This window comes from Apis mellifera, linkage group LG2 (assembly GCF_003254395.2).
Source record: "Apis mellifera strain DH4 linkage group LG2, Amel_HAv3.1, whole genome shotgun sequence".
In the NCBI taxonomy this organism is placed as follows: Eukaryota; Metazoa; Arthropoda; class Insecta; order Hymenoptera; family Apidae; genus Apis; species Apis mellifera.
In genome coordinates this window covers 3,094,224-3,108,234 of record NC_037639.1, presented here as the reverse complement: position 1 = coordinate 3,108,234, position 14,011 = coordinate 3,094,224, and the positions used below count along the sequence as shown (strand labels likewise).

Sequence of the window (14,011 nt, the reverse complement as noted above, 5' to 3'; positions counted from 1 at the left end):
ATCAATTTCCTTTCTTTTTGATATTTTTGTGAGGCTCTCTATTGCGTAAAAATATTTTTATTCAATATTTTCTTTTTAATTATTAATTATATAAAAACAATAATTGTATAAAATATTATTTTTTTTATTGTTCTTTGTCCTTTTCTTGCTTCTTATATTATAATTCTGTATCATACCTTTTAAATATAACACTAAATATAAATTCTAATACACGATGAAATTATTCCCTAAGAGATTCAAAAAACTATATATATCGAAGAATTCCGAAAAAGAACATAAGAATATAAAAGAATAAAATGGATAAATCTCTTCGAACTTCAATCCGTGAACTTCATCCGTAGAACCCAATTTCTTATTCAATAACCCTTTATTCGAGAAGAAACCGTCCTCATTGGAAAACTACTTTATAAAATTCGCGACAAATTTCCATTTAAACAAGAATCACGGAATCCCTTCATCAACTTCTGAAAACGTTTAAAGCGAATACGATTTTTCGGCGATCGAAAAAGGATAAAAATGAAACTTTCTCAATACCGCGATACATGGCGAGAGAGATCAGAATAAAACTTTTATTAGAGCGCGTGTAAGAGACGTTTCACAGGTAAAATGATTTCCTTCGATAATAGATTATTTTAAGAAGCTTTTTCTATCCCTTTTTTCAAGTTGATGTGTGAAATGTGAAATCGGACGTAGAGATAGATAAGATTACTTTGGTGTTATTTTTGCAGGGAATTTTTCCATCCATGTAAGACAATGTTTTTATTGAAATTTTGTAAAACACGTGTAATAATGATTCGAGAAAATATTTGAATTGAAATTCGTCTAAAACTTTAGTTTCAATGAAAATTTTTTTTTTATTACAAACACTAAATCATGAATATTTTATAATTTAAAATTCAACCATAAGTTACAACAAATTTAAAATTGATTATACCCATTATTATTCATTAATTATATTCAGTAAGATAAATATTTGGAAAATTTGTATAAATTATAAGGATCTTTAACATCAATTACTTGAAAATATACAATTTTAAACATTATAAAGGCCACAATTAATTTCCTTACAGAACCTTTTAACGATAGTTCCTTGTGCAATTACCATTTGATCTCAACATTACACTCCATGTTTTGTACGAGCGATTTTAACAGAATTCCGGGAATTTCATTCGGTAGGAAGCTTAGTAGTAATCGTTTAATTGCATACGATTTTCTCGATTTTGTTTCTAACATAAATTACTGTCGATTTAATTTTTCTCTTTTTCTTTACATTCATAATGAATGAAATGAACGATTTTTTTATTCAAAATTTTTATTGTATTTATGAAAATAAAATAGAATAGAATAATATTTCTTTATGAAAAGAAATGATATTTTACTTTTCTTATCTTTTATATGATATAACTTCAAGTTAAAATAACTTTAAAAAAAATTAATAATTTTTGGACATAAATATTGATATTTTTTTGTATTTGATCCAACTTAAAATGTGTCTTTTTTAAAACTATTAAACTCAATTCCATGAGAAATATTTTTCATTATAAATAATAATAACGATAAAATCGATATAATGATATCTGAGTCATTCTATGTGCATAATTAATAAAAATAATAGTTAATAAAAATTATTATCTCCATATTTAAAAAAAAAACACAAAAATTTTTCGAAATCAGCCAGAAATGAAACCATAAGCATTCGATAGTTTAATACTTTCTTCCATCGTGTTCTACGCGAAGTTTCAAACGGTTCGAAACTTAGAGACGAAAATTTATTTCCAATCTTAGTACCGAAAATCGAATAGTTGCATTTCGTTTCAAGATAAATATTTGTTCGTTACCTTTATTGCTTACGATGACCGGTTTCACCATAAAGTTTCACGGTGACCACACGGTTTCTCATTTCGCGTAGCAAGAAGCGGAGAAACGAGTCGACGAAATCAATGGCCGAGAAATGGAGATGGAAGGTCACGCGTTAAGTTAAAAGAAACGGATATTCGTTCAATCGTAAATCTGTATATCTGTCTTAAAATTTGTAATAAACTTTCATCGGTTTTCCGTTGTTGAAACGCGATAAAGTCGTAATTAAGTTTCCGCGGTATCGAATTGTCCACCGACAGGAGGAGAACGTATCGCCAGGAAATAATGATTCGAATCGAGTAGCTGTCAAACACGAAACCGAGGGTTGATATTTCGATATATGGAAATCGTGAATGTGGAAGTAAGCGAGTTTTGTGATCGTATGCGATCTTGTTACTTGACTAATTCAGTTTCCGTGCACGAGAGATTAATTTTCTCTTGGCTATTATATTCAGCTTTGACGAAGAATTAAAAAATTGGCAAATTATTCCTTTATCGTATATGATTTCTGAATACACATAAAATACATGATTTAAATTCATTTTTATCAAATTTCTTTATGTAGCCAAGTTGGTTTTAATTCATATTTGTGTCAATATAAATGATACTTAATATTTCAGATTTCAAGATTAAGTAATTGCTGAATAATTGTAATAATAAAACAGATATGAAACATAGTAATAATAATAAAATTTTAAATGTAAAGATCGTGAAATTATTTTTCATATTTGTTTCATTGTCATTTTTTTGTCACACACATCCGATATTTTTTATTTCAATAACATTATTAATTAACGAAGTAAACAATGTTGTATTATAATAAACTCTCGTATTCTCATAAATCATTCTATAAAATTACATTTGTTTCCATCGAATATAACGATATAATTAAAAGGCAAATACGGATCTCGTTCAACAAAGAACGCGTCCGAACATAAAACATAAAAACAGCGCGAAGCAAAGGAACGCACTTTGAAACCGTTGAAACGAAAAATTATCATCTTGATGAAAATTTCCATGACTTGGAAGCGAAAATCAGGTCAAAAACGTATTTAATTTATCTCTCGATATTCATCGAGATGTATCATTCAGAGTATGAAACACACACACCCACGCACAAAGAACTTTCATGGCATCTCGCGTGTTGCTTATGCCAATTTCGAATCGTCAAATATTATTCACGTCAAAATATATTTTCCAACCATCTAACAGAATTAATTTCTCGGATGGCCGGCGAAGTGAATCTTTCGATCAACGATATTAATAAATCAACTCGAAACCAATAAACTGTAAAAACGTTTTTGTTTGTTTCCCTCTTCTCCGTTAATTAAAAATCCCTCGTCCTTCTTTCTGGTCATTTCTGAAGTTGAAATAACGTCTCGATAATAATACCGGTAACCTGGAACACTTCCCCTTGGAACGCGGGAAAAGCAGGTCGATCGAGCTCGATGTTCCATCAATATGAAAAACCAATGGATGGCAAGTAGGTCAGAATCGAAGCGTTGATCTTCCTTTCGTCAAATTCCGGAAGATTAACTCGTTGGCTTACGTGTAGAAGGGGGGGAGGAGGGTTGGTACCCTCCGTTAGAACGCTTCAACGATGGAAAAGGTCGAGGAGGGGAGGAGGGGATTGGTAACAATGGCGGAACGTGTTGGGATGCATTATCGGTCGAATGTCGAGTTGAAACGTTTCTGTCGAGAAAATAAAAACATATACGCCCAGATACGTTTCTCTCTCTCCCCCCTTCCCCCTCCTCCCAATGGTGAGCGGAAGAGCTTACACGGTGGAATGTCGTGACTTTTCCCGATGGATTAACGACACTGTGACGAGATTTTGTCACCTGGTCACGTGCAAATGGCCTCTTCCTGTTAGAGAGATACGTTGAAAAATTGTTGAAAAATTAAGAAAATTAATAAAAATTGGAATGGAGGTCGGATTCTAAGTAATTGGAGTAAATTATCGACCTGTTATATGTTGCTTATTTTATAAAATAGAAAATTGGATCGATTATATATATAGTTTAATTAAAGAAACAAAGTATCTTATTTTTTGTTAATTTTTTAAAAATATTCGAGAAATAATTATTACAATTAGACGAAATTGATTTTTTTGTATTGTCTTTTATTGGTCGATCAAAAAATTTCGATAATTTCAAGAATTGTTAATAATCCATTATGCTGTATATAAATTTTCATTAATTCATTAACGTCAGAATTAGACAAATTTTTTTCTAATACTATATAATATTATATAATCTTCTAGTCCAAACGAGACTCAGTCACTAGATTTCCAGTAAATAATATCATACTCTATCATGTACTTTTCATTTATTTTAAAACTTTCATCGTCGCATTATTATATCATGTAACATTATAACATTTAATGTTTTCTTAAAATTTATCGATAGGCGGCGTAGCAATCGCCTCGTATATCTCTCTCTCTAGTTACTTTTTTTTCAACTCTCCTTCCCAAACGGTATGACGTCACGTAGCGAAAATGTAGACAATCTGTACGCTCCAGTCTCTCCCCCATATCTCAAGAAAATCGTGCGAATTCCGGCCTTATCAATCTTGCCGCTTCAATCGCTTGAAAATTTGATTTTTTCGCTCGATCCTCTTCAATCGATGGCCGTTCGTGCGCCAAGAAAGAAATATGTCTCGGTCGTTTCTCTCGGGATTGCTTATCGGTCACGCCGAGAAACCTCCTTCCACACGCGTGTCTTCCATCCTCGGTGACCCCGTTTCTCCTCCCCTGAAAATTCCCCACCAAAATACGGCCGATCGAGCAACGGTTCCCTCGATCAACACCCCGACAACAGGATAGCCTTTTAACCGGCGCATTTCAGCCGGGATAAGGCAAGTAATTAGCCGTAATTAGTTGTCTTCGCTCTTCTAAACCCGGCCCCGTCCGTCACCAGCCTGTAATCCGATTTTCTGCTTGACAGCGGACGTCGCGGAATAATCGAATCCCGCGCCTCGAATGGAAGCCATTAATCGACAGTGGGGCAATGTTCGATCTTATTCCCCCCTTATATTATCAACGATTTTTCCCTCCTTTTTCCTTGCTCGTTGTGATATCGTCGTCTGGAATATGGATTTCCAACTTTGAAAGGAAGTTGAGAAGTTTTTTAAGGAGATAATTTTTGGAGGAGTTATATTTGTTTGTAATAAATTGATCGAACGTGGAAAATTAAGGAAGAAGAAAAATTGTCTTATTCGCGATTTAAACATTTTTGTCAGGTGTTAAAGAAATTATTTTTATTGCTTGCCTTGTAATAATATCTGCAATACATCAGATTTCTAGTAATAGAAATGTTGCATAAATTTTGAAAATTATTTATATTAAATTTTATCATATTTTAAAATATCGATGATTATTCTCAATATTTTCATTGATTTATATATAAGGAATTAAGTAATATTTTTTGTTCCAATGTTTAAATTGTAAGATAAGCTTAATTTTCAACCAAAAGTTTAGTAGTTAAATAATTAAAGAAATTTTTTAACTATGTAAATTATTTTCAGAAAAATGAAATTTTTTCAATAAAATTTCCAAGAATAATTGTTCATTTATAATAATTAAAATGTAAATATGTACATAGTTTTAATTCAATAATTAAAAATTGCAAAAGATGATGGCATTCACGGAAATAAATTTTCTTGCTTTGTTATAAATTATTAAAAATCCATCTTTGTACATAACTCTGTAATGGAATTTAATCTATATTTAATTTGTGTGAAGATTTGCACATTTGTCCGTTTCTGTTTAATCTTCTCCCTATCTTCTCGCTTACATTCCTCCCTTTTTATGCTTGCTTTTGATGTACTTCCGGCTACCCCTGTTAACGTTGCGTAACCGGTGTTTCTAAAAAGGGAGGAAATATAGGTTTGCGTTACGCGTTGAAGACCCTTGCGAAATACCCCTCGTGGGGGGTTTAACGATATTTTTCAACCGAGCTTTGCTTTACATAATAATTAAGGTTGAATTATACATACGTATTAGAATGAAACAAAATATAAGGAGAATATTTTTGTTTATAATATTCATGATTTTTAAATTATTCTATACAATAAAAATTTTATATATACTTTTATATTATAAGAAAAAATAAAGTATGAAAAATCAAATAAGGAATATGTGTTATAATAATTCCATTTAAGAAAGTGAAAAATTCTTTAATCTTTATCGATCTTTATATAATTTTTAAAAAATTGTTTAACAGACATATCATATATGCCATTTCATTTCATGAAAATGATGTTTAAAAAGAAATTTGAATACTTATTTTAGGAATTTAAGTCAAATTACCTCGATATTGTACTCATTTTAATAATTTTTCTCAACGAATTCATTTCATCATTTCAATTTTAAATTTTTGTTAATTTCATATAAAATTTTCATATTATAATTCTAATTAATATTCAATACTTTTCCCATATATATAACAATTGTGCAATTTATCGTTCATAAACAAAATGCATTATTCGTATTTTCATTTGGATTTTTTCAATTGCCATACGGAAAAACATACAGCGTACCTTATCTTCTAATTTCATAGAACATGCAGTTACCAAGGTATTTGTATAATTTTGTTGAATCCTTTTACATAATTTTTCGTTATTACATAATATCATTTTACTTAAAGTGCTTAGATCTCTAGAAACCCACTTCTCCAATAATATAATACTTCACGGCGCATATAATCGTCATTATTCCACGTTGTAAAGCGTATCAACATAGTATCATCCGCAAGGCAAATTACGTACTTTACATCCACGATCGCAACGACGTCAAATTTCGTTCCGGTTCGTCCATTCCTCTTAATCCGATTTTCCCACTTCGATTCGTAGGAACGACACCGGTGGAACGACTTTAAGCATCAATTTGGACAAATTGAAAAAAGCAGGGAAGAGGAAGAGATTTTCATTATCCTTCGGCATGGAACGATCGTGATTCCGTGATCTCCTCTTTTAAAACTCCTTAACATGCTAATACTTTCAATATCTGCAGATACGTTTCCTCTCTCTCTCTCTCTCTCTTTCTCTCTCTCCCTCTCTTCCTCTTCCTTTTTCCTAATTTTTCCTTCGTTTCCTTTTTCTCATTTAGCTAAAAGAAAACAGCCGGTTCTCAACACCTCTGCCCAAGTTCAAGGAGGAGGGAGAGCCGATCCAATTTACCAACTCGTTCGACTTGACACTTTTAATTTCCACGCACCTTCGATTCTGACGCTGTTTCAGATTTTTAAGACCGTCCTCGATAGGCCAGGCCAGTGATTCCTCGCCAAGTCTCGAGGTGTGTTCGCCAAATTGAACTTTTTTTCCTCTTTCTCCCTCTCTCTCTCTCTCCGTCTCTCTTCTCTCTTTTTTTTTTTTCGTTCCTCCAGATTACACGGATGCCTGTTCCGTTCCGCGCCAGGCGCCGAATTGCCTCGCCATGGCTACACGGCTCCTCTTGGCCCTCTTTTTTTTTTCTTTTTATTCTGTTTTGCGATTTTCCGTCCGCAGTTAACGTGGAACAATCGAAACAAACGATTTCCGGACTTCTCTCTCGCCGGAACGTGACAATCCTGTGACGAAAATTTCGTTTTTTTCCACGAATAGAGAATACATCTCGCGAAAGATTATTTTGAAATAGTGTTAATTCGAGTTATTGATCAAAATCGATGACGAGAGAGTGGTGATTTCTTATTTTGTGGCAAATCTTTCCAAGAAATGTGAAAGATGAAAGATGGAGATTTACGTTACATTTGACTTTTTTTTCGGCATAAATTGTATTTATTATAATTATACAGATTGCATTTTTCATAACTGTATTTTTTCTATAAGAATTATCTTTGATACCTTTCATTGTAAAATTTGATTTTAAATTTTCATCTTCTTCGTTAATAAGTACGTATACTAGCTATAAATTGATTCATGGATCAATCTGCTAGAAACCTCTTCAATTCCTCCAAATGTGTCCTCGACAACGTGAAAAACTTGCAGTGTTGAGACCGACTATTAATCAATTTTACCCTCGAAACTTGACTAATCTACATGAAATTTGCATCTGTTGTTGGTTTTTGCGATCACGATCGGTGGATCTTCTCTTCGAGGGCGTTGACCAGTCATCAATCGTTCCACAAGTCTTCTCCTAATGCTTCATAGTTGACGTGTGGAATTTGGGCAACAGTGAGGGATTTTCGCCCGGCTTGGCTTCGCTCTAGATCGCTTTGAGCCTCCTCTGCTCGCTATTTTCACGGTTTTCCTTCAGAACTTCCTTTATAATGTTTCTTAGACCACTGGACTAAGGGATGAAAGAAATGAGTTTTTAGGCTTTGAAATTGTCGACTATAAGTCCCCTCGATGGCATCGTGATCATCGCAAACTTTTAATAAAAGAGCTTCCCTCTGTCAATGTTTGACGTTGTTCTTCATTTTTTATTAATATAATATAAAATCCAATTATTTTTTCTTATATAAAATATAATAAGATTTATTATTTTGTTTTAAAAAGGAAATAATTAACTTTCTATTTTTATCTAATCTATTATTTGTTTCTATTATTTTAACTTTAAAAAGTTGTAAAAATTAATAATACAAAATATCTTAGAAGAAAATCCTATTCTTCTATTTTTCAAAAATTTTTATATTTATTTTTATATATATTTTTATATTTAATAAGCAGTAATGTTTAAATCGAAATAAAGAACACTATATTGGATATATTGGATATGTTAATAGTTAATAGTCACGTGACCATTACACGTGACGCTAGTGTCGCGTCACCAGTCATAATGCTATGTTATAATCTATATTACTCAAATTTCAATCATCTATATATAATAACCAATTAATTATTCTCATAATAAGATTAATTGTTTCGATTATTAATCTTTTCTCATCATCTCTTCGCATATATCATAAATCTCGATATAAGCCAATTTCGAAAATAGCAAAATTAATCCCTCGTGCTCTGGATAGTGTTTCCAAATATTTTCTTAATCATGTCGTAGATGCTTTATCGCGGAATCGTTTTTAGATAGTACAAGTGTTGTTGCATGGAAACCGATTAACCCACATAGCAACGGAGGGAAGCCTGTTTCAGTTTGAAAGCTGCGTTCTCGTTTACAGTCGCTTTGCGGAGTAAATCGTCGATGCATCGGCGTGGCCGTATTTTCTACATAGAAATCCTTCAAGCCGTTTGCGAATAAACACTTTAGGCGAGCACGAAATTACGGCACGTAATTTTACAACCCCCGCTAGCCACCAATTTAAGGACGCTTGACTTATTGTCACTTTTCGTGGCAAACGACCGTAACGCAATTAAACTCGTGATAATCAACTATGTCAAGTGTGATGTTCCTTTGAAAATGTTAACGTATTGTGTTTGCTACTCGGTTTCGCGTATAATCATTTGAATCCGTATAATCAATTGTTGATGCGCTTATTTTGCAATAAAAATTTTATTTTTCTATTTAGGTTTTTTATATTTTAATCATTATCAATCAAAATGAATCAAGATAATTTTTGATCCATATTTAAATTGTAAATAGTATCGTTTAAGCAGGAAGATATATTGAAATCGAAACATAATATCAAGAATTAATAAAGGAGAAATGTTTTGATCAATTTTATTCATCTGTAAAAATATATTAAATTGTGATAATTTAATATTCGAAGAAAGCAAAAAATTCTATGAACCCGTGTGTATTTATTAGATTTTATATAAATTGCATTTTAAATTGGAAAAGCTGAATAATTATTTCTTATATTGATTATATCTTATATTAATGATTCAAATAATAATTTTGATTTTTATATGCTTTGTATAAATTTTATGTTTTTTTTGTACTTGTAAAGATCTATTTTTATTTATGTGATAGATATGTTATTTGAACAATTAATGGAAATTTTATTATTCGAATAATATATCTATTCTATTTGAATATTTTATGTAAATAATTGTTCATGATTTTAGATCCCCCATTACGTGATCCATAAATTGCAATTATGATCACGAAGGGCGTTCATTTCTCATGCATTTTACAAAATTATATTAACTATTATTAATCACGCATATTTGATTATATAAACAATAGTAATTAGTTTGAAATTATCTGTTAATTATATTTCATCTATTTCTGCCATTATTTGAATTTCATTGAAAGAAGATAAATAGTAGAATGATGTAAAATGTAAATGTAAGAAATAATTTTGAAAATAATGAATGTTTCTTAAAGAAAGAAATAACTGAATAGAAATTATATTATAATTATTCTAATATGTTTAATTATTGAAATATTTTATTTTATCAAATATTAAAATAATAGTGTTTGATGTTGAAACAAATTAAATTTTTTTTGTTCTTTGTCATGGAAAAATAATTGTATATTTTTATTGTTAGAAAATTACTTTAAATGAATCGATATATTAGTTCCCTTTAATACTCTTATTTCAATTTCAAATAAATCTTGTCGCTGTTTTAAGTACAATGTAGAGCATACAAGAAAAATACGTATTATCTTCGAATTAAAATGTAAATTAATTCAAAGAATTACGCACTGAGTTAAGAATTATTAGAGTTGTAAAACTTTAAAAGGATAATATCTTAAGCATCTTTTATGAAAAGATTTTGATACAGTGTTAAAACGATAATATAAATATATATATTCTTAAATTTAACATTTTTAAAATGTAAATTTTTATCATTCTAATTATTTATGAGATATTTTTCTTATATTTTCACAGGATGGAATAAACAAATATTCATAATGAAAATATAATAAATAAAAATAAGTGAAAAGAATTTATTTAAAATTGTAATATGATCCATGCAGAAGAAATTTTAAGCAATCGTTACATTTATTATTATTTAACTTCTAGTTTTATTAAGAAAATATATATATTATATTACATATAATTTAAATTTATTCTAAAAATAAACATAATATAATACATTGATTTGGATGTAATTGTTATTTATTTTTTTATAAAATACAATTTATTTCTATGATTATTTTTAAGAAAAATATTTATAATTATATTATAATACATAATGATATTATAATAATAATTTGTACAAAATTTAGAATTTTATTATTTATGAGATATCTTTTGCATTATATTTCAGATATCAGACAATACGATGCCTAATGATGATAAGCGACCAATCAGATCGTGGAACATTCATTTACAGGTAAAATATTTATATTTTGATGTGCATTTAATTATTGTTAAATAAATAATAGAGGAAAAATTTTTGCAAAAATATTTTTTTTTTTATATTTCAAACTTTTTTATTGCAAGAAAACAAATATATGTGTTTTATTTACTTTTAATTATAAAAAGCATAAATTTCTAATATATATATATCAAATATGTATATTTTAAAAAATTTTTTTTCTTGAATATGAATTAATAACAATTATTTGATTTTAATATATGTACAATTTATACCTAATATAATTATAATATATCTTATATTGAATTATAATTATAATAATATACTGTTAATATATTTAATGTTGAAATTTATGAAAGATTCAAAAGACCAAAACGAACACAAAAAGTGATATACAAAAATCAAAATTTATTAAGTTATAAACAATTAGCAAGAGAAACGAAACTCTATCTCTAACTCTATCTCCGTCACATTGTAGTCTTATTCTATCTCCATCTCGCTTCATCTATCGCAAACTTAATAATTAACTTAATAAATAAGCCTCAGACATTTTTGTATACCAATTTCTATGTTTGTTTTCGTCTCTAAAATCCAAAGACGTATACATTAATTATACACAAATATATTAATATCCTATATATAACAAAAACAGCAAATTCAGAATCACAATTAATTTTAATAATTTAACTTTAACAGAATAATTAATTGCAGAAAGGTTATTAGCGTTGTAATCTAATTAAAATAGCTTTCAACGAGATAATAATTACATCTATCTAATACAACAGCCATATGCGCAATAGCGTTAAACAAATAACAATTAAAATTTATCGAATTTACCTCCTGTTCCGGATTTAATATATCATGTGCAAACTTTCACTAGTTCTCTTGGTTACCACTAAAAACACGTGCAGCATGTACCCATATGCTCATAACCCCATTACTTGGTTTCGCATATCCGCAATCTAATTACTATGTCAACAGTTAAATTTCAATTCATCGACAGGAAATTAACCTTTGCTCCATACATAGAAGATAAAATCAGCTATCTCCTCCTAAAAATATTGCCATTTCCATCGATTTTCAGATTTACGATACGAACATTTGTATTTTGCTATATTTGAGATTTTTTTTTAAAATTTTTTATTCTTATAAAAAAAGAAAATTGAGGGAATCACTTTATAAAAACGAGAATACTCAAAATTTTAAATTGATTAATTGAATAATTATGTGGAAATAAATTGTTATCGTCATTTAAATTAATCTTACAATATTACAATATTACATTAGAGTTTTTTGTTATTCCAATAGAATACTCATTTATTGTAGATAAAAATATCTTTTCATTTTCTTTTGAACGGGCAATTATATAACTTGAAAATAAATATTTGAATAGGTCAATAAATTTTTTCAAAATTTTATAAATGGCATTAATACACAAAAATCATTAAAGTTAAAGACTCTTAATATCTTATTGCAGGCAATAAATGTAACACATAAAATTGATTTATAATATGTATTTAAATATACACAAATGAATTGAATTAAAATATTATTATGAAAAATAATTAAATATACATGATCATGTTTCTGAATAAAAATTATTATTAATTTTGCAAGAATTGCCAACAAATGTCAAAACCAAGAATTTGTATTGTAATTAATTCAACTTATTATTTAATTCTTCTTCCTTGAAATTTATATTTCCTCTAAGATGTATTTTCAAATCTTTTTCCTCCAAATGTGTAAATTTTACAAATTCCAACGGATTTTCCATCTCTATCACGGATGTTAACAGACATAAACACGTAATCTCGCGTATTTTTAAATTTCAACACACAGCAAAGAATTGGCTCGTTTGAAAGATATTTTTCCTCCCGGATTGCGGTCAGATCCTTTCGAACAGATAAAAAAGAAAAGGGAAAAAAGAACAGCCAGACATTTAATCGAATCTTTCCCGTGAAACGGGCAACGAATCTACGTTTAATCAACGCCTTTTAAGCGACCTATAGATAAGACCTCGTAATTAGTTATAGACGTTACTTTGAAGCGGCGCCGATTCACCCCGTTCATCCCTTACGAGGCTTTAACCCGGCACGGCGCTACCGTTTGCACGTAATCCGATTTTCCGGATGGTGTACAGGCTGTCTCTCGCGAAAACCGGCCTCTACCCATCCGAAGACCGCGGTGAGCCTTGTCATCGCTTAAAAATATATAACATATTTCTCTCTCTCTCTCTCTTTCTCTCTTTATTTGCCTATTTTTATTTTCTCTCATTCTTCTTATTATTGAATCAAATTACAGCAATTAGATAACATATTTTGATTAATTTCTTTCCCTCTCTGGCCATTTCATTTTTCTTTTTCTTTTTTTTTTCTATTATTCATCAAAATATAATAGACACGAAATATATGTATATATATCTTTGTCTTTTTGATTCATCTATTTTCTCTATTATTATTCGAAAATTTCAAAATACGATATAGCAGTAGGCATAAAAAATGTATATAAGTGAATATACATAAATATAGATGGATAATATATTTCTTTCTCTCTCTGGATCCTTTTTCTACTCTTCTTCTGAAAATTCATCAAAGTAGGGTGGCAATAGGTACAGTAGATACGAAATCGCTTGGATAGATATGGATATTCTCGAGGAACTCGTCGAAGTCATGAGCAGAAAAACCTTTGAAATATTAGGTTGGCGGGGAAGTAATTTCGTTTTCGGCATATGTAAAATGGAAGACGTTTTTCATCGGTCTTTTTATTTGGATATGGAGGAAGAACAATTGTAGATAGTGGAATCTCTTGCTATACGGGGTGTTCATTCTATTACGTATATACACGCTTTTCTTACTGTTTGTGACCGTGTGTGGTAGGAAAAAGTTGTTCAAATGAAATTTATTTGTATCAAGTGCATAAGAAAAGAAAATAAGGATAATAATTTGTTTCTTTTTATTAACTAAAGATAATCTTTTGTTTATTATGTAGAATA

At 29.5% G+C, this 14,011-nt stretch overlaps 1 protein-coding gene across 1 annotated transcript in view; it reads left to right on the top strand.

The window, feature by feature from the left end:
- LOC102655706 overlaps window positions 1-14,011 on the top strand; it is a 427,418-nt gene that overhangs the window by 354,301 nt on the left and 59,106 nt on the right. The window contains exon 5 of the mRNA XM_006558762.3: window positions 10,969-11,034. Coding sequence (XP_006558825.2) covers window positions 10,969-11,034 — 66 coding nt within the window. The remainder of the gene's footprint in view (window positions 1-10,968; window positions 11,035-14,011) is intronic.